The 22,477-nt window shown below is 43.6% G+C and overlaps 1 protein-coding gene across 1 annotated transcript; it reads left to right on the top strand.

Annotated features, from left to right (window-relative positions):
* Positions 1-21,136, top strand: LOC138765295 (uncharacterized). Its single transcript, XM_069942341.1, has 5 exons — positions 1-5; positions 182-321; positions 732-927; positions 2,372-2,576; positions 20,861-21,136. The coding sequence occupies exons 1-5, from the start codon at positions 1-3 to the stop codon at positions 20,963-20,965; spliced, it is 651 nt and encodes a 216-aa protein (XP_069798442.1). The 3' UTR covers positions 20,966-21,136.
* The last annotated feature ends 1,341 nt before the right edge of the window (positions 21,137-22,477 follow it).

Raw genomic sequence — 22,477 nt, 5'->3', positions numbered from 1 at the left:
ATGGGGTACGTGTCCAGGTGCGTGAAGCGGTTGATTGTCTGGCTGTAGTCAACCACCATCTGCGGCTTCTCCCCATTTTTAACAACAACTACCTGGGCCCTCCATTGACTCAAGCTTGGTTCGATAATGCCCTCATCCAGTAATCTGCGCACCTTGCTTGTGATAAATTTCCTGTGTTCAGAATTATATTGCCGGCTTTTGGTGGCCACAGGCTTCCGGCCAGTGTGAGATTTGGGAAAAGTGCTGGCGGAGCAACTCGGAGGGTGAAGACACTACAGGTGAGGCCCTGGGGTGCAGGGGTGTTGGCAGGAGGTTTCCGGGGTGGAGTGGTTACAGACAGAGAGTGGAGTGTGATGCTCCCCAAAGTGCAGGGAAATGGTTTGAAACTCGGACTGAAAATCCAGTCCCAGCAGAGCAGGGGCGCACAATTGGGGAAGAACTAATAGTTTGAAGTCTGTGAATGTGTTGCCCTGGACTTTCAGGATCACCAAGCAGTGCCCCTTTACCCCAGTCGAGAGTGATCTGGTCACCAATGAAATTCTCTGTGCAGTGGGGAGAATAGCTAGTCCGCAACGGTGGGCCAGATCTGGGCGGATAAAACTGTCAGTTGACCCCGAGTCAAAAAAAGCAATTGGTATAGTGTCCATGCACTTTAATCAGTTCCATTGCTTTTGTGAGGGGTTGGGGGAAGTCCTGGTCGAGGGTTATTGATGCAAAGACTTGTAATGTAGACAGTGGAGTCCTGAATGATGATGTCACACAAAGTGTCCGTGATGACGTCACGCAAACAGTTGGGCCTAAAAAAAACAGTGTCAGGGAGTTGGTGTTGCTGCTTGCCGTCAGCGGTGAGGCGGTCAGTGGGGCGGCGGTCAGCGGTGGCGGGTCCCTGAATGGCAGTGTCGAGTCCCCGGTCGGCAGCGTCGGCAGGTACCAGGTTGGCAGCGTTGGCGTGTTCCCGGTCGGCAGCATCAGCGGGTACTGGGTCGGCAGTGTCGGCATGTCCCCGATTGGCAGTGGCAGCGGATCTCTGGTCGGCAATGGTGGGTCCCTGGTCAGCATAGGTGGATCCCTGGTCGATGGCGGCGGGGGCCGTTGAGGTCCTGGCTGAGGCTTCGTGAGGGAGGGTGAACATCATTGCAGCGAGGGTGGGTTGTACCTTCTGTGCTCGGCGTCTGCCCCGTGACATCAGGCGCTGCCGCGCGGTGGAGTCCTCGCTCTCATTGGACAAGAGCTCTGAGGAAGAAATGTTTGAAATGGAGAGTGGCCATTTGGTTTCAGACGAGGCACTGTGTTTGACGGTGGCCATTTTGGAGCAAGAGACTACAGCAAAGTGGCCGTTTTTAAGGTACTTCTGGCACCTGGCTTTTCTTGCCGGGCACTGGGACCTACTGTGCTTGTTCATCCTGCAAAAATAACACTTTAGGGTTGCATCGGGCAGCGTAGCGGCAGTAATAGGTAGAGGGAGGGCATCCTACTCACATCAGAGTGTGGGGTCCAGCCCCGAGAGTACATGTCCATACTTAAGACTGCAGCCTCCATCGTCTCTGCGATCCAGATCACATCCTCTAGGTTTTCTCCCCTGTGTTCTAGCAGGCGCTGCCTCACCTCATTCGATCGAACCCCGGCCACATAGGCATCCCGAATGAGATCGTCTATGGCAGGAGTGTCAAACTCAAATTCACAGAGGGCCAAAATTAAAAACTTGGACTAAGTCGGGGGCCGAACTAAATATTTATTGAAAATTTTCAACAACATCTGCATGTTTTCTCTTATTTCAACATATGTAATGTTAAACTTTAGGATATAACTTTAGGAGGAAAATGTTACAGGTCATGAGTAGGTAGCTCAAGTTCACCCTTTGCTTGACCTGAGGGAAACATATTTGGTCCCTGTGGAGATGTAGTCAGCATTCACAGACTGTGTCCATTTTGGCCTGCATCAGGACTCAGCATTTCCTGCTCACTCCTCAGGCTCTAGGCCTCTATTCACCCTCGACCCACCATCCCTCTACCTGACCAGTCCTTTACCCAACCTCTACTCACCCCTCACTCCACTCGCTCTGCCTCTACCCACCCCATCCTATACACGCCCCTCTACTGCCTCTCCCCTCAACCTGTTCCTCCCTCTACCCATAACTCACCCTCTAATCACCCCTCCCCTACTTGCCCTGCCTCTCCCCTTTTACCTCTTCCCTATCCACCCCTCCTTCTACTCATCCCTCCCTCTAACTGCCCCTCGCACCACCATAACTTCCCCTGCCCATTACTCCTCACCTACACCCTCTGCCCACCCCTGCTTATCCACCCACTCAGGCCCAGCGCGCTGCCGATCAGCCTTTGCGGACAGCCACCATCTCTCTCTTCACTTGCAGGGCCGAACCAGCCATCCCTGGGGTCCGTGCGGGTGCAAGCGCTGAAGACCGTGATGACCGGGAGAAGTGTGCTCGCGCTGTGGAAGGGTCGTCCGGTGCCAGTCGCGCGGGGCTAGTGCTGCCCAGGGGCCGTGTGCAGCCTGCCATGCCCGTCGCGCCGACAGGAAATCACAGGCGCTCGCCAATCTGCCGCACCGCTCGACAGGTGGGAGAAGTGACTGGTTGTGCGGGGAGCCTTCCAACTGGCTTGCCGGCTGATGACATCGACAGACTTCTCATGTTACAATTTCTTGTGTTACAATGGGGAAGGATGTGCAATGAAGGGGGAGGATGGTGGGGGTGACATTACCAAAAAACAGCATCAGCTCTCGCTGCAGGGCGGGCCACCTCTAATACATTTTTGAAATGATCTTGCGGACCAAATATAATTATTTTGACATGTGTGGTCTATGGTCTCTGCAGCAGTTCTGTCTGTGCAGGCACAGACCCTGCCCATTGCCCTTAGTGCCTGAATAGAAGCTTTACAGGACTCACCGGGCTGTTGCCTCCTTGTAGACAGTCTCTACCGAGCATAGACCCTGTCCACCTTCGTGGCTGCGGTGTAAATGGTCACGTCCTGGACACTCTGGTTGACTCTTGGGGACACCAGAGTCATCAGTATTAGTAGTCGATGGTTGTCCTCTATCAGGGCAGGATCAGAGAGCTGTAAGTATGTTTCGAAGCATCTCACCCAGTTAGATGTCATTCGAAGCTGTAGCTGACTGTGGGTTGATGTCAAGGCGTTCCATCTGCAGCATATGCTCCATCCCTTAAAAATTTTTTTTTTAGTTAATAAAATTATAGTGTGCGTCAAAAGAACCAAAGACTTGTTGATCCAAACCAAGGCTTTTATTAACTAAAAGACTGGAGCTTATCACAAGTAGGTCGACCAGTCCAGAATGACCTGGTCTGGCTAGGAGCAATCCTTTAAGACCTGCCAGTAGGTGTGGCTACACTCTTAGCCAATCACAGTCAATCCTTTAAGACCTGCCAGTAGGTGTGGCTACACTCTTAGCCAATCACAGTTATCCTACACTACCATCTGTACATATCTACATATACACATTGGTGATAGAATCTGTACTATCACAGAGGACAAAATCTTCAATGGACTCACCAGGCCACTGCTTCTGTTGCAAGAGCTGATGCCTCATTATGACGATACTCTGGGGTCTCATGTAATGAGCCTTCAGCCTTTTGACGGCTGACTCGTAAGTTGTGCAGTCCCTAACAATTGGGAATCCTTTAGGTCCGATGTGAGAGGAGCCCCAACCTCAAGTTCATCCATGGAATAGACAGTTTGTGTGGTCATTAGATAAATTTGGAAGCACTCCAGCCAGAACATGGGGACAGAGGGTCGATTAGGATCATGGCAGGCTTCAACAGAGCTTCTATCTTATTCTTTACTGAATAAAATCGTAGCATGACTGAAAGTACTCAATACCAGAGCGAGTACAACACACTTTTATTCAGTAAGAATAACACACAATAGTCTTTGGATAAAACTGGGGTTCTGGTGAGGATCCAGTGTTTATATCGGGATATGTGGGGGTGGAGTCAGGGGAGGAGCCAGTCTTTAGAACATTACACCAGTTGTGAATTCCCAGTTCACTACAATGGTCAAACCAAAACATATACAAATAACACTGAATAAAATTTGGAATGTGCACTTCAATTACACGTGAATTGTTTGATTACAAATTTAAAACTGTTGAGTACAGGAGCAAATAAAGGAAAAGAAAAGTGTTTTTATCCCAAACATTATGGAGGAAACTGTATTTTACATGATAGAATTGACGAGGAGATGATGATCCTAACATTGCATTTTCTCTGTTATTCTCTTGGTACCTTCAGTATCTTCAACAGAAAGGGCCAAGTAACTGTTGGGAATGAAGCGACTTTAGTGAAGTAACAGGTGCTAAATGGGCGAAGGTGGCCAATGCAGGGAGAAGATTAACTTGTGCAACTAGCCTCTGTTTTGTTGAATTCCATCCAAAAAACTTCCCTCTTAATTAGATGTGATGTTTTGGACTTGGTGTCATCATTTCAACCTTCACTTTCCTCATTGCTTGCTTCAGTTAATGCAGTGTCTGCAGCTCACTCCATGTGACTGTGAAGTGAACAACAGATACACAGCAAATACTTACCATTACATTTCAGCATCCGACTTTTGAATTCTTCTCACAAGGAGAGGCGTCTTTTTTTCCATGCAAATCTTTCTGGGGATCCAATAACGAGTTCATTGTCAACAAGATTCAAGACAGAATAAAGCAGTCTATTTGATGACACATGTTTATTCTTCCATTCCCTTGACTGCATGTGAAAAGTGTACCATCTACAAAATGCCTGGGCTACTCTGACAGCACCTCCCAAACCATTGGCTTCACCCACTAAAAAAGAGCAAGGGCAGGAGGCCACCAGAAGATTCCCCTGAAGGCACACATCATTGTCAATTGGGAATGTATCGCTGGGTTCTTCACTGCTGCTGGCAGCACCCACCTCCCACTGAATAGCACCATCACAAAAGGACAGTTAGCAGTTCAAAACATCCACTCACTTCCTCTTTCTTGAAGGAGCAGGACATTAATGGAAATGGGGAAGCAATGCAGGTAAGTGGGATTAGTATAAAGAAGCATGATGGAAAGGAAGATGCGGTGGCTGCAAGGACTTTTTTTTATGCTGTACAACTCTATGACTGGAGGATTCCTTTCTTGAACCTTTTTCCACTTGTCCTTCTTGATAGATACCCTGCTGCAAAGCCTCTTGTCTGATTGTACTCCTCTGAACCCTTTGGGATTTCTTTCTAAATCAAAGGAACCATTTGTTAAAGCTGTTGATGATTGTTACTGCTGTGGCCTCAGACCTTGATAGCTATTTTTGTCTTCTTCCTTTGAGAATTACACCATTTATGGTTCCAAATAAGATGAGAACATCAAAGAGTGCCCTTCCTTCTTCATGCAAAATGGCTGAAATTTCCCCATTTCTCCTTTCTTTGGTGATGAATCTTTGGAATTCTTTTCCCTGGAGATCAATGATCAATGAGGGTATTTAGGGAGGAGGTAGATTCATTTTTAAAAGATTGGAAAATGAGGGGCCTGGAGATTTGGCGTAGAAGAGGAGTAGAGGCCTGGGCAGACCAACTGTGAGACTTGATTGCATGACGAGTCTACTCCTGCTCCAATTCCTACTTCCAGCTGGCAGCACCAACATTGTGCAGTTCTGGATGCCAACAATGGAAAATTTAATGCTAGGTCTCAGCATTAATAGGCAATATGTTCTGGAGGGAGTGTTGATAAAAAGAGAGGACCACTCGAGAAATGAAAAGTGGCCACAAATGCAGACCCGATAATGGTGATGTGTTATGGACCATGGACAGTTTTATTTTTGACCAAGTCACTGTGCCTGGTGCAGTGGGAGAAAGGGGCACGTGATGTGTGGAGCGCACAAGAACCATGCTCTGAAGCTGATGGGTGCGTGCCCGCTGATATCCACCCCTCACCTCCAATCAGGAGTGCTGAAGACATGCACTGTGGTTGTTAAACCATCCAGCATGCTGAGGAGCGAACCGTCAGTGTGTTCACCCGGCAGCTCCACCTAAAAGGCAGGAGGCTGAGCTGCTCTGTTTGTGGCTGCCCACACTACCATTCTTACAGCAGATTTTAAACTCGGATTCCCATCATGTGTGTCCAACCTGTGCTTCTCCAGTCCCCTTTCACTTGGTATAACCCCAGGCAGGGTTTTGGCAGAGAAGACTTCATGTGACAGAGGGTCACCTGGTGCAACCCCAAACCAGGCTTCGAAGATGTGGACTTCGTGCTAGTGGCTAAGAAGTCACTGTGAGAAATTCCCTTGTGAGAAAATTGAAAGTGTTTATTACCACATGAGAAACTAAGGAAAGTCTCCTATAGTCACCTGCCAAGGTCATAAGTCTGCTCAATGACAACAGTCATCTTTCTCCACGTTCAACTCAAAGACCTGCGCACAACTGAACTAAGACATTAAACTATGGAGACCAGATCCTGTGGAGTGTTCTTTTGACTGACTTGACAAGGCTGACTTGGGGTTTTGTTTTGAGCATTTATTTGGGCTTAGACTATAAAGGTCCAAGTATCTTTTTTCCCCACACACTATAAATATCCATTGTTTGGGTGTTGAGATAATTATATTATTGGCAATTGTTAATAAATTTTGAGTTAAACAACCTATCTGTTTATGTGGCTTTCAATTGCTTCTGGTGAGGCGTAACAATTGTTAGACAAAAAAGTACAATTTACATATGCACACAAATTCTTACCTGCTGCAGGCACTTATGAAGAAACAAACGCAACAGCATACAATAAATCACCCCAGTATGGATTGAGATAATAAATATAAAAGATAGATTATAAATGTTCACATTTACAGTTAAGCCAAGGAAAAAAAAGTGTAGTTTTAATTAATTTGTGGTAACCGAATAGTTTATAGTGAGGGTAGCAAGAGGGAGAGGGGGTGACAAGAGCCTATTGGAAAAAAAATCTGTTCCTGAATCTAGAGGTGCTGGATTTCAGACTTCTCCACCTTCTTCCTGAAGGTAACAGTTTGAAGAGAAAGCAACTGGAGGATGGAGGTCCTGGGAGACAGATTCAGCCCAAGCAATGTCACATTAGTCACATGCAATCATTATAAGGTACATGCACTTCAAATGTTGATGGGATTTCTCATGCAAATTTCTGTTGACTAGCAACAATGTCAACTCTAATTATGTACAAGTAATGTCAACTGCATTCAGTTATAAAAGCTATAAATTCTATCTTGCTTTATATGACTTTTGTATGACATACATTGCTTTATGACTTCAGTCTTGGCAGAAGGTGATTCATGTGATTTATATTATAATGTTGCCCATCAGCTTGAAATTTAGACTGGATGTGCATAAGTACAACCTCTTGAATAACTTTATCTGTCTGCTCCAGTCCCATTACAACACCATCATGCGTAACATGGGATAATTCAAAATTCAGTTCATGGTTTTTGAATTGTATGACATTTCCTCAGGAAACAAAATACTGCCATTTCCCTTCGTCATATCATTTCTCCTAATGATTCTGCTACAATTTAATGTTGTTTTAAAAAGTATGGATTAAAGAATTGGAGATCTCAGCTGTCAAAGTTTATGCAATAAATTCTATGAGATTAAATAGTTGATGGAATGTCTCATACATCAAGTTTGGCATGTTTGAGATTTGCCTCACTCGGGATGTCATTAAGGATGCTACCCATTTTAGGATATAATCTAGACCAGTGGTTTTCAAACTGCCTCCCTAAACTTAAGCAATCCCTATGCCATAAATGCTTTGTGATTGGTAAGGGATATCCTTAGGGTATGTTTTTGGGAAGGGAGAAGGTTGAGAACCACTCCTCTCAACCCAATTGCTACTGAAATATTTTGCTTGAGAAAAATTGTTATTGGCCAATTTCCTTTTGCGTTATGAAACCATGCATATAACGAGTCAATTACGTACTATTAAAGCAGTGATTTTCAAACTTTTTTCTTCCAATTCACTGTGATAGTACAGATTCTATCACCAATGTGTCTATGTACAGATGGTCGTGTAGGATGACTGTGATTGGCTGAGAGTGTAGCCACACCTACTGGCAGGTCTTAAAGGATTGCTCCTAGCCAGACCAGGTCATTCTGAACTGGTCAACCTACTTGTGATATGCTCCAGTCTTTTAGTTAATAAAAGCCTTGGTTTGGATCAACAAGTCTTTGGTTCTTTCGACGTGCACTACACACACATACTACCTTAAGCAATCTCTGAGCACCTATGGCATAAGGATTACTTAAAGTGGAATGTCAGTTTGGGGGGCAGTTTGAAAACCACAGATCTAGACCAATGACAGCAACGTGGGAGAAGACCCACATTGGCTTATAAATTTGTTCTGATTTGGAAACTGTCTTTGTGGCTTTAAGGTTCAGCCTCCACCTTTGACAGCAAAATGTTTGCAATGAACTCCATTTTCCTATGAGAATGAACATAGAGGCACATTATTTTGGAGAAGGATTAGCTATGTGCTTTTGCTAAAATATGCATTGAATTGCTTTTTATTTAAGTGTAAATGATGGTGCTACTGACTGTGTACACACACAATTACCATTGCACCCTGCGGTATTCTCAATTAGTTGATGGAGTACAAATATTCTATGTGCTCAGCAGCTGGATGCAATGGAAATATATGTATCTCAATTTATGAAAAAAGGATGTCCTCAGAAAAGAATTTGTCAAGTGAAACTTTGGGAAAGGCAAGACAAAATGTATTATAGTCATTTGAGTGGCGCAAGGGAAGGTTATACAATTCACAGAAGATTAATTGAATGGTTGAATTATCTCAGGTTACACACGATGTTGGCAGAGGGCAGCATGCTATGATGAAAAATGGATTCATGAATGGAAGAAAAGAGTCAATGGCATTATAATGGAAATGTGTAAATAAAACAATGGAAAACTGCTGAATGCCTGTTAGATGCTTAAGAGCTGCTGTCGCTGCAGTATGGCAATATCCACATACAACCCATAAGACATACTGCTATTCTCATACAATGCACCACATTTCACTATGGTTCACAGTTTGTCTTTGCCTAGCTTTTAAGATTGTAGATGGCCATTGCTTGCCAGAAATTGAAGCAAAAATCATAATAATGAGTTTATTGCTAGATAAATTGTACAACAAAATTCTTACTTGCTGCAGCCAAGCAAATGCTTCTTAAAAAAAAACTAATATTCTAAATTCAATTAAAAAGAGATAATAAGTACAAAATATAAATATTCAAAAGCATTGCTCCAATCTCGAGTGCAGCACGAAAGAGAGATTCTCTTATGTTAAATAAAATCCTTCTCTGCCTCCTCTACAAAATGTAAAGGAGTCCAGATTTCAGATTTATTGTCAGAGTATGTACATGACATCACATACAACCCCGAGATTCTTTTTTCCTGCGGGCATGGCAGAATTGCCATTAATTTGTGGTGCAAAAATATAAACTGTACCCAGTGTAAACATATAAACAAATAAAAGGACATAAACAAACCAAATGTGTAATACAGGGAGAACAAAAGAAAGTCAATAAAGTCAAGAGAGTGTCCTTACACGAGTCCCTGATTGAGTTTCTTGTTGAGGAGTCTGATGGTGGAGGGGTAGCAGCTGTTCCTGAACCTGGTGGTGCAAGTCTTTTAGCACCTTTAGCTCTTTCCTGATGGCAGCAGTGAAACAAAGGGTGTGTCGGGTGGAGTGGATCCTTGATGATTGCTGCTGCTCTCTGATGGCAGCGTTCCTGCAGGTGTACTCAATAGTGGGGAGAATTTTGCTTGTGATGTCCTGTTGCTGTGTCAACTGCTGCTTGAAGGGCTTTACTCTCAGGGTTATTGGTGTTCCCATACCAGACTGTGATGCAGCTGGTCAGCACACTTTCGACCACACCTCTGTAGAAATTTGACAGAGTTTCTGGTGTCATACCAAATCTCTGCAAACTCCTGAGGAAGTGAAGCTGACGTGCTTTCTTCATGATGCCATTAGTGTGTTTGGTCCAGCAAAGGTCCTTTGAGATAGTGACTCCCAAGAACCTAAATATGCTTACCCCTCCACCTCTGATCCCCCAATGATCAATGAATTCTATACCTCTGGCTTTCCTTTCCTGAAGTCAACAATTATCTCCTTAGTTTTGTTGACATTGAATACAAGGTTGTTGTTGGTGCACCATTCAGCCAAGTTTTCAATCTCCATCCTGCATGCTCACTCATCCCCTTCCTTTATACAAGCAACTATCATGGTATCATTGGTAAATTTGTAGATGGTGTTATTGTCGTACTGAGCCACACAGTCGTAGGTGTAAAGTGAGTACAGTAGGGGACTAAGAATGCAACCCTGTGATGCTCTGGTACTGATGGAGATTGTGGAGCAAAAGTTCTTACCAAACAGGTTGTGTTCTGGAGGTGAGGAAATCTGTCATCTAATTACACAATTCTTGGAGTTTGCTGATCAGGTTTGATGGGATAATGGCATTAAATGCCAAAGTGTAGTTGATAAAGAGCAATATCTGAGGAGAAACAGGGAAGATCTTCCAATAATATTTATCCAAGAAGCAAATTCATATTTATCAATTTCCAAGTTTCCTCCAATGCAACAGAATCATCTTAACTGTGAATTTATTTAGAATCTACTGATATGTAGCAAATAAATACAGTTCTTTCTCTAAATATTAAAAGAAATGCAAAGTAAAAGCACAAAATGCATTTTGTGATTTTACTTCAATCATGGTGTCTACAAATTTTCATGATTTACTTCCAAAAGACAGGCAAGTATAACTTTAAGCAAAAATCAAGAAAATGCAGATACTGGACATCAGAAATAAAAACTAAAAGTAGTAATTGAACTGTTAACCAAAAATTAACTTTACTTCTCTCTCCAGTGACACTGCCTGACTTGTTAACTCAGCCAATGCTTGGTTGTTAATGAGGTAAACCCTTGGTTTTCTGGTCTCCAAATTTATTAGTCATTATAAGTTCATGATCAAGGCAAACCATTTTTTATTCTTGCTCCAGACAAGAACCATAGAATACCATGGAAAAGAAAACATGCCCTTCAGTCCATCTGGTCTACGCCAAACTATTTATTCTGCCTCGTCCCATCGACCTACACTCAGAGCATCGTCCTCCGTATCCCTCCCATCCATGTACCTATCCCATGTTCTCTCACATGTGGAAATCGAACCCATATACTCCTCCTCTACTGGCAGCTCATTCCACACTCACACCTCCCTCTGAGTGAAATTTTCCTGAATGTTTCCTTAAAAGTTTCACCTCTCACCCTCAACCCATGTTCTCTCTTTCTTGTCTCAGCCAACCTCAGAGGGAGAAAGCTTATTTGCATTTACCCTATCTTTCCCCTTCATACTTTTCTGTCAATTCTCTGCTCATTCTCTGACACTCCAGAGAATAAAGTTCTAATCTATTCAATCTTTGCCTGCAATTCAACTCTTCAAGTCCTGGCAACATCCTTGTAAAATCTTTCTGGACTATTTCAATCTATTGATATTTTTCCTGCAGTAAGTGACCAAAACTGCACACAATAGCGTCTGCAGTCTGTTGATTCTTGTCTCCTTGCAGTGAACTGGAATTCACTGTCCATGTATTGCTCAGATGGTTGGCTCCTCCCTTGGCTCCACCCTCATCTACCCCAATATAAACTCTGGTTTTCCTGCCTTCCCTCAGATTCACCTGAGGTAAGCTATCAAAACCCTATTTGTACTCCTCACTTGTCTCTGAGTGCAATCAGTCACGTTACAATTTTAATAGCTTAACTTTGAAGCTGGATGGAAGACCTGTTGAAGCCAGCATGCTCCAGGTCAGCCCTCTGTCCCCAGAGGCCCACAAGAAACTCGCCTACTGGCTGGAGTGCTTCCAGTCCTACTTGAAAGCCACACAAGACGCCTTCAACTCTGATAGTCTCTGGAGACCTGAACTTCTCTCTTGAGTTGGCCCCAAGGGGTTCGCTGTCATCAGAGACTGTGCTAATTATGAATATGCCATAGAAGGCTTGAAGGCCAGCTATATGAGGCCTCAGAACGAGGTGCTGGCGAGACACCATTTATTTAAATATCTGGGTGAATTCCTGGATGATTATGTCCTTGGACTGTGGGCCTGATGAGAAAATGCCATTAACAAGCAGTCATGGCCTGGATGAAAGAGGAGGAACAAATCGGGGATATGCTCATGGCAGGAGTGAATTGAGGTACGTGAGGCAGCGACTGCTGGAGTTGGGGAAGAAAGACTTGGCTAGCACCCTGGTGCGGGCAAAAGCACTCATACAGGCTCAACTGGGAGTTGTCGATCTCATGGGCTAAAGTGGTGCCTTTTCAGAGGACCAGGTCATTGGGGTGCCATGTGCAACCAGGGATACTACTTCTGTGGACAGAAACAGCACCCCCCATGCCTGATACCCCGTGATGCTCAGGATGTGGAAAGCAAGGGTACTGGGTGAGGGTCTGCAGGGCTACGGGGAACCCAAATAGGGAAACCGCATGTGTGACCCCGTAATCTGCGCTCACCCCATGCCTGAGTCCTGAAGTGCCAGCCACAGCCTCTTCATTCTGCTCACCTCCAGCATCTGCTGTGCCTTGTGGTGAGAACTACCACCAGAAGTGAAGCATCGCAGGAAGCAATGGTGGCCATCTTGCCATGCCTCAAGGTCGACACCACTTTTTCCTCCTTCGGATCAAAATGGAGGGCAGCCATCTTTCCATGCCTCATGGTCAACACCATCTTGTCTGCCCATGAGCCAAGAGGAGAGAGTCGACGTTGCCATGGAGAGCAACAGAGTTTCCGGAGCACTTGCATCAGTCGTCCTGGATCAGGCAATACCTCTCCAGTTGAATAACTCAAGGATGGAGTGAGGGTAAACAGACACTTGACTGATTGCTTAATGGACATTGGGGAAGATATTGGAATCCATCATTAAAGAAGAAATAACAGAACACAGGAAAGAATAATAGTATCAGTGCTGGTCAGCATGGGTTCCTTAAAGGAAAATCTTGCTTGACTCATCTCCTGGAATTTTTTGAGGACGTAACAAGGAGGGTGGATTCGGGAGAGCCAGTGGATGTGGTGTATTTGGACTTTCAGAAAGCTTTTGATAAAGTCCCACACAGGAGGCTAGTTTGCAAAATCAAGGAGCATGGAATCGGGGGCAGGGTGCTGTCATGGATAGATGGTTGAGAAATAGGAAAAAAAAGGTGAGGATGAAAGGGTCATTTTCTGGATGCAGGATGTGACGAGTGGGGTTCCGCAGGGGTCGGTGTTGGGCCCTCAGTTGTTTATCATTTATGTAAATGATTTGGATGAGGGGATAAATAACTACATATGCAAATTCGCAGATGACACTAAACTGGGTGGTAGTGTAAGAGTGAGGAAGATGTCAGGAAATTGTAAGGGGACCTGGATAGTTTAGGGGAGTGGGCGGAGAAATGGCAGATGAGGTTTAATGTGAGTAAATGCAAGGTTGTCCATTTTGGAGGCAGAAACAAGAGAGCAGAATATTATTTAAATGGTGTTAAGCTAGGGAGTGGTGTAATGCAAAGGGATCTGGGCGTACTTGTCCACCTTTCATTGAAAACTAGCATGCAGGTTCAGCAAGCGGTGAAAAAAGCAAAGAGTATGTTGACTTTTGTTTAGAGGGGATTGGAGTATAGGAGTAGAGAAGCCCTCCTGCAGTTGTACAGGTCCCTGGTGAGAACTCACCTGGAGTATTGCATCCAGTTCTGGTCCCCATATTTAAGAAAGGACATACTTGCTATAGAGGGAGTTCAGCATAGATTTACAAGGTCAGTTTCTGGGATGGCAGGATTGTTATATGTGGATAGGATAGAAAGACTTGGGCTATATGTGATGGAGTTTAGAAGGATGAGGGGATACATGATTGAGGTATTTAGTATTATCAAAGGGCTTGATAGGGTGAAATCAGAGCACATGTTCCCAATGATGGGTGAGACTAGGACTAGAGGGCATAGTTTAAGAATACAGGGAAAGCCATTTAAGACAGAAATTAGGAGAATTTTTTTTTATCCAGAGAGTTGTGGGTCTGTGGAATATATTGCCACAGAGGGTAGAAGGGGTGGATTTGGTGGATAGATTTAAGAGAGAGTTGGATAAGGCTCTTGTGGGCAGGGGAGTTAAGGGTTATGGGGATAAGTCTGGGATTGGTTATTGAAAGGGAAAGATCAGCCATGATCTGATAAATGGCGGTGGTGGCTCGAATGGTCAATTGGCCTACTCCAGCACCTATTCTCTATTGTCTATTGGCTCCAAGGAGAGGTTTATAAACTCTGTGACTGATTTGTGGTACAACTTAAAAGTGTACCCGACAGATTATCGTATTTTCCAAGCTTTGCACTCACACTCTGTGATGATCCAGGGATAGTGTATAGTACATCTAATTGAAAAAGGTTGGGAGTTGGGGAATTTTGTAAGTTCCAATTGTATGTACTGTAGGATTTATGTCCTTCTGTGTTGCTGGGCCTGGACTTCCTTTGTCTCCTTAAAAGCGTGACCATGGAATACTCTGGCCCACTCCCTCCAATCACGGTGCGAAACAGATGGTCCCAAAAGCCAGAAGTCACATGCGGTCTCTCCACCCTAAATATTGATACCCACATTGTTTCCAAACCGGACACCCGATTGCAAGCCAATAGCCACAAAGAGCAGGCGATACAGTGCAGAGAATTGGGAATTTATCAGAGCCAAGACACAGCGGCTGCACAAAGAAAATATAATTGAGCCCAGCAACAGCCCTTGGAGACCCCAGGTGGTAGTCGTGAAAGGGGAAGAAAAGTCCAGGCTAGTGATTGACTATAGCCAAACAATTAATCGTTCCACACTCCTGGACGCGAACCCCCTTCCTCAAATTTCGGACATGGTAAACAAAATTGTACAGTATCGGGTCTATTTGATCATCGACCTGAAAGCTGCATATTATCAGTTACTGATCCATTCCGAGGACTGAGGCAGACAGATGGGTTTATCAGTTCCAGAGGGTCCCTTTTGGCATCACTAATGGGGTCTTGGACTTCCAGAGACAGATAGACAAAATGGTTGATGAATATGGTTTGAAGGCCACGTTCCCTTATCTCGACAACATCACCATTTGTGGACACTCTCTGGAAGACCACATCGCTAACCTCCAGAAGTTTCTCCACATGGCCAAATTCCTGAATCTCACATACAAAAGTCCGTGTTCTGGACTAAACATCTGGCAATCCTGGGATATGCAGTGGAGAATGGAGTCATTGGTCCTGTCTCCAATTGAATGCACCCACTGTTAGACCTCCTAATCCTGAAGACCATGAAGGCCTGAAGGAGGTGCCTAGGCTTCTTCTCTTACTACACACAGTTGGTCCCTCACTACGTGGATAAAGTCCACCCCCTCTTAAAATCCACCTTCTTCCCATTATTGGCAAAAGCCCAGATGGCTTTCAACTCTGATTGGAACTACATTGCAAAGGCCACCATGCATTCGGTGGACGAGAATGCACCCTTCCAGGTGGAAAGCGATGCCTCTGACGTAGCTCTGGCCGCTACCCTTAACCAGGTGGGCAAGCCAGCTGCCTTTCTCTCCTGCACCCTTAAAAGGCCACGAGCTTTGAACCCATCAGTGGAGAAAAAGGCTCAAGCTATTGTAGAGCCATCAGGCACTGGAGGCATTAGCTGGCTGTAAGAAAATTTGCACTGCTCACCAACCAGTGATCAGTGGCATTTATGTTTAATAACGCAAAAGTGGTAAAATAAAGAATGTTAAGATCGTTAGGTGGAGGATCGAACTCTATACCTATAATTATGATATAGCATACAGGCCATGTACTCTCAATGAGCCTCCAGATGCCCTGTCAAGAGGAAGCTGTGCCTCTGCACACACTGGCCAGTTGTGGTCACTGCATGGTGAGCTTTGCCTCCCGATCATCACTTGCATGGCTCAATTCATTAAGGCTGCAACCTGCCCTACTTTATTGAGGACATGAGGGAAATGACCAGGTCCTGCCAGGACTGCACATGGTGCAAGCTGCACTTCTACTACCCAAATAAAGTGCACCTGATAAATGCATCCTGCCCCTTTGAATGAATCAGTGATGATTTCAAGCGTCCCCTCCCTTCCACCAATAGAAATGTGTACTTTCTCAAAGACATCAATGATTATTTACATTTTCTATTCTCCATACTCTGCCCAGACCTGACCACCACCATGGTCATCAGGGTCTTACACTCTTCACCCTGTTCGGATATCCCAGCTTTATCTATAGCAACTGGGGCTCATCATTTAGGAGCGAAGAGCTACAGCAGTATCTGTTCATATGAGGCATTTCCTCAAGCAAGACGACGAGATACAATTCCTGGGGGACGGACAAGTTGAAAAGGAGAAGGTGACTGTATGGAAGTCTGTTAAATTGGCTCTCCCATCCAAAGGCCTTCCAGACTCACGATGGCAAGAAGTCCTACCCATGGCGCTGCACTCCATAAGGTTGCTCCTCTGCACTGTGACCAACACAACTCCTTATGAGCTATGTTCATGTTCCAGAGGAAATCCACGTCCGGGACTACTCTCCCAGCTTGGCTGATGGCACCGGGGAAGTCCTGCTGAGAAAGCACGTGAGGAGGAGCAAGACAGACCTCCCCCGATCGAGAGGGTGAACCTGCTACACGCCAACCCAACATGTGCCTACGTGGCAAACCCTGATGGCAGAGAGGACACCATCTTGATCAAAGACCTGGCACCTACCAGAACTGAGGATCTGATGCCTCAAACAAGCCAGGAAGTACCGAGTACCTCACCCAGGGTTCCGGACGACTCTTTTAGAGAAGTTGTCCAATCTACTCTGCGATCAGAGCTGGAGCCCTCAAGACCCAGTAACGCTGCACCACAGGTGGTGCAGGAAGTTCAGGAATCCCAAAGTCCTTAACTGAGGCACTCAACCAGAATTACCAGACCCCCTGACAGTCTTAACTTGTAAATATTTGTAAACTATTAGTGTTTTTTTTTAATGAATTATCTCTGTTTTTCACCCACAGGCTCAATTCTGAAAGAAGGGGTGAATGCTGTGAACTGGAATTCACTGTGTATTGTTCAGATGGCTGGCTCCTTCCTTGGCTCCACCCTCATCTACCCCAATATAAACCCTGGTTTTTCCACCTTACCTCAGATTCACCTGAGACTATTGTGTCTACCGGCCATTGATTGTCAGCTATTAAAAGCATGTTTGTACCCCTCACTTGTCTCTGACTACAATCAGACGTGTTACGTTCCTCTTTTCCTCAGGTATTATGACTTTTTTTTTTAATGAGCCACTTGTGAAAAACAAAACAGAAATACAAGTTCTCAAAATCTAAAATAATAAAAAGGGAAAATAATGAAAATGTCTGTCGATCAGACCACATCTGTAGGAAAAGTTACAAAGTTATTGGCTCAGGTCAAAAGTCATTCATCAGTAGTTGGGGGAGAAGAAAGAAAGTTGAAAAGCTTTTTGGGGGAACTGTAACATGGAGAGTTACTACACAAGTCACAGGGGACCTCCCACTTGACAATCAAAATCACATGCACCCCACCCCCAGACTATCCACCTTCTGATTGATCATCTTCATCAGCTGCAGCCATGTGATCGATACTTTGGTTGGCATCTATCCCCAGGAGTATCTGAAGCTGCACTTTTGTGAATTTTTCTCTCTTTTTTTCCCTTGAGCCCACTCCTGGCAGTGATCCATGGGTGGTGCTGGAGGACCAAATGTGGCGTTCGTTTGTGATGCAAACTGGAGGGACTAATGTAGTTCACCTGGTTTAACTTGTACATTCAAATCTGTAGCTAGATAAAATCTTTAATCAAAGTGCTGTGCTTGTACATCTGGGTGGCAGGTACTGTTTGTTATCACCCTCAGTTCTTGTACTTCCTATAGGTATTTTTTTATTTTACTGAAGTTGCACGCTTGTGAGAACAGTTTATCTACGGTCATTCTGCCTGGTTTTGCGATTACTCCTGGTTATAAATAAAATTTGCATTTTGGTACTCGCCATGAGAAACTCCTTGATCACTTTGAATCTGTGACCTCAACCCCCTCCACCACAGGAGTGGGTTGTCCTCGATAGGATAAAGTTCAGAACAAACATAGGATAAATTGAAAACAAGGCTATCTTGTCAATGACTGAATGGGAGCATTTAGAGAGTGAGAACATAGACAACGAAGGAAATGTAAAATGCAGAACAGGAAGACATACCCACAGAATATTGATTGTCTTTCTTTGTCTACCCTTTGGATGAATGAGACATCTGGTGGGTTTTTTTTAAATTTGGTTTCTTGCTTGCCATATTGTGCATGAGGCACACACACATCCTTTCACTGTCAAACAGGATGAAATGGATCTTCTTCCAAGACCTTCCTCAAGGGGAGGGACTCTTGCTGATAGGCTGATTAGTGTGTGCCTGAAGCAGAAGCAAAGCCACATTGTAAAATTTACAGTCTGCTTTGAAAAGTACAAGAGAATAACTGACTGCTATTTATCTGCCAATATCAAGTTATTATATTTAAATTTAACTTTAAAAAAAAATCAGTCACATTTTTCACTCATGCCCCTCTGATCACTTTCAGCAGTTTGTCCTGACTCAGGGATAACACTATTTTCAGTAACCCAGATGTTGCTGGGACTGGAGACCTTCAGTTAAGGGGATAGACTGGATAGGCTTGAACTGTTCTCCCTGGAGTGAAGGTGGCTGACTGGTGCCCTGACAGAAACTTATAAAGTCAAGGGAAACATCACCACCTTTCCCCTTTTGAACCACCGCGCACCCACCCCCCCACCCCACTCCACAAAGAGGGCACAACTTTGATGTGAGAGGGGAGAGTTTTAAAAGAGGTTTGAGGGGCACGTTTTTCACAATGTTGGAGGCAGGTATATAGAATGAACTTCTAGTGGATGGGTTCATAAACAAGAAGTGTTTAGAGAGAGTTGGCTCAAAATGAAATTAGCTTGGCTGTGATGAAGAAATTGGGCCGAGGGGCTGTTTTTTCTTCAGTTTGTCTCAATGGCAAATTACAATATTTTAAAGACATTTGAGCAGGTACATGGATAGGAAAGATTGAGCGAGGGCCAAATGCAAGCAACTGGGTCAGGTATGCACCTTGTTCAGCATGGATGAGTTGGGCTGACAGTTTGTTTTCATGTTGTAGGATTCTATAATTCTACTGTTTAGATCTGGGGCCATACATAAAGCAAAACACTGCATATGCTGGGTATTTCTAGAATGACTGGAACCAGTTAGATTTCTGTTCAAAATCAAAGTGTGGAAATGTCCAGCAGGTGAAGAGAGAAACAGAGGTAATGTTTATGAATTGATAAAAGATCATCAGCCTGAAAGATTAAGTCTTGTTTTTTTCTCTTTCTACAGATGTGGTAATCTGCTGAACATTTCATACATTTTCATTTTTCATTGTTGAAATGAAGAGATACTACAAAAACACAAGAACACAGGAGTTGGAGTGGACCAAATGACCTTTCAAGATGGCTATATCTATCAATATAATCATTGCAGATTTCTATTGGGCCCAGCTCCTCTTCTGTGCCAGTTCCAATAGCATCAATTTGTTGATCTTCCAAAAAACATCCTCCATATATACATCTCATGATTTGACCCCTTAACTTTCTGGGGGTAGAGATTTCAAAGATTCACCCACCATCTAAGTCATTTTAAATGAAGGATTAGTTCTGAGGCCCTGTTGGATGATAAAAGCTCTCAGATATAATGCGTGATTGGTTTATTTTTCCACAAATGTTTTGTGTTTCCACCGTTTCCTGTTTTGGTGTTGATGGTAATCTAGTTGGGAATACAAGACAAGCTAAAAACTTAGTTATGTTAGGGGATTCCAGAGAAATGAAAATGATGAATCCACCACATACTGGACTTGGTATCTGCCCAGACTCCAGCTATGTCAGCTGAGGACCAGGACAAGGATTGAATAAATTACAAATATTAGGAGACATCAGTAAAAGGCATGTTATGGAAACAGCCTAATGAAGCATCAGTGCAGTAATTATCCATTCAATATGATTAATTTTACTTGGATCTTTACCAAAATGACTGTGACATATGTGCTCACACTTAAGGCACAGTTCTTGCATTAGAACATGGAGGTACTGAAAACACTTAACATTTCTTGACAGTTTCTGTTTCAATATTGAAATGTTGAAGCCGAGGTAATCCTTCTGGTGCCCCTTGTCTTTTTCTTGAACTTGAAAATAAATAGAACTTTTCTCTGCCAATATCTTTCATTTCAATATTGGGGCAGATTTAACCCACCTGCCTGAAAGCCCTAAGGGAACTGAACTCAACTTGCTCCTGCTGTGATACCACGCAGGGACTCTGCATCCAAATTTGGAAAGCTCCAAACTTTGTTTCTCAAGTCTTTTGAGCAAAGCAAGTCTCCAGAGTTCACTAATCCCCGTATTTCTAACCATCAGTTATTGATACAGTCAATATCAGGGGGAAAAAAAGTGTCTAGATGCTGGAAATCTGGAATAAAAAACAGAAGATACTGGAAAATCTCAGCAGTCATGCAATGCCAGTCAGTGGAAAGGAAAATGATCAACATTTTGGGTCTCAGACAGATGGTTAGAATCTTCATCTGAATTCTAATGAAAGTTGACCATTTCTCTATCCATTGATAATGTTCATCTTGCTGAGATTTTACAGCATTTTCTGTTTCTTTTATTTTAAGAATATGCCCTCATTCTGGATTCCCACATTTAGACATATATCATTTCTCAGCACCCATCCCATCAAATTCATACAATAAGGAAAATACCATTCAACCTGCTAAGTCTACAGCTACCTTAAAAACCCATTTACTCCTCCATGAAATCACTTTATTCTCCTCTTCTTTGCAGGTTCTACCACTCATCTACACACCACGGGCAATTTGGAATATCCAAGCATGGTTTTGGGATGTGGGAGGAAATTGGAGCAATGAGGATAACCCCACACTGTCTTAGGGAAAACATCCAAACTTCAAACTGACTGCACCAGAGCTCAGGATTCAATTCAGTTCACTGGACCAGGGACACAACATCTTAATAAATTGCACCACTGTGTCATTCATTTGATGATTAACACCTTTATTCATGTATCTCAAGGGAATACAAGTCAATTTAGTTTGGATATCATTCCAGTGCCTCCACAGTACAATTCTTTCAAGGTCCATTTTTCTTTCTGGAGCTTCAGTGCCCAAAACTAAATATCACAATTGACATCAGCTCAGAGACCTAGGTCTTGGTTCCCCACTTGACCTCCTGATGCACAGACTGGAATTAATGAGGATTGTCAATAAAGCCTCATCAACAATAACCTTGAACAGCAGTACCACTGCAAAGCTCTGTACTCAGTTCTTTACTATACGTCTTTTACACCCATGACTTTGTGGCCAAGTGCTGCTCCAATTCAATCTACTATTTGCAAATGACACCTTACGTGTAGGCGGAATCTCAAATGATGAGATGTCATATAGGGGAGAGACAGAGACAGAGAGAGTCTAGGCTCTAGAGACATGGTGTCAAGTCAACAAACTCTTTTATAAATGAAGGAGTTGGTCATCATCTTCAGAAAGCAGGGTGGAGGGCATACCCAAGTCTGTATCAGGTGCTGACATGCAAATAGTAGAGATAATTGTTTTTAGGTGCAAATATCCCCAACAATCATCTCGGTCCAGCCATGTTGACACAATAGCCAAAAAGGTGCACCAGTGTCTCCATTTCATTTGAAGCCCAAGGAAATTTGTAGGTATCTGATATCTCAACAATATTTTTAGATGCGCCATAGTAAGTGTCCTGTCCAGATGCCTCACAATGTTGTAAAGGAAATGCTCTGTGCAAGACCACAAGAAATTTCAAGGACTGTTAATGGAGCACAGGCCATCACCCAAACCAACCTTCTATCCATTGATTCCATCTATATTTCCTGGTGCTTCTGGAAAGCATCCAAAAGACCCATCCCACCCTGGTTCCACTCTGTTCGGGGAAAAATGCATGAGTTTGAAAATGCAAACCACAATATTAAAGTATTTCCTTCCCAGCTGTTAATAGACTATTGAATGGACATCTTATTATTAAAACATTGACCATGTAGTCTCTTTTGCCTCCCTTATTACTAGATTTTCAAAATTGATGAGCTGGAAAGGTGCTCTCCCTCCTCCACATACTCAATGGCTATCTGATATGATGGCACGCGCAACTTTGGAAAAAAAATCAGATGTTCTATTGTAACGGATTTAAATTTTCTAAGTTTATAGGATCCTTTTATTAATTATTTTCTTAATTTATAAGATCACTTAGATCTTGTTTTATGCATTTGTGGATTTTTACAATGGTAGTGAAATTATATGTATTTATTCAGATAACTCAGAAGACTAGTTCAATTCTTCATTTTGTGCAAGGCATTGTTTATTATAATTTAAGGTGGTACACAGAATACATCTGTCCAAACTTAAGGTATCTCATATTTATGTAGAT

This window comes from Narcine bancroftii, chromosome 5 (assembly GCF_036971445.1).
Source record: "Narcine bancroftii isolate sNarBan1 chromosome 5, sNarBan1.hap1, whole genome shotgun sequence".
NCBI lineage: Eukaryota > Metazoa > Chordata > Chondrichthyes > Torpediniformes > Narcinidae > Narcine > Narcine bancroftii.
This window is presented reverse-complemented; position numbering and strand designations above follow the sequence as displayed.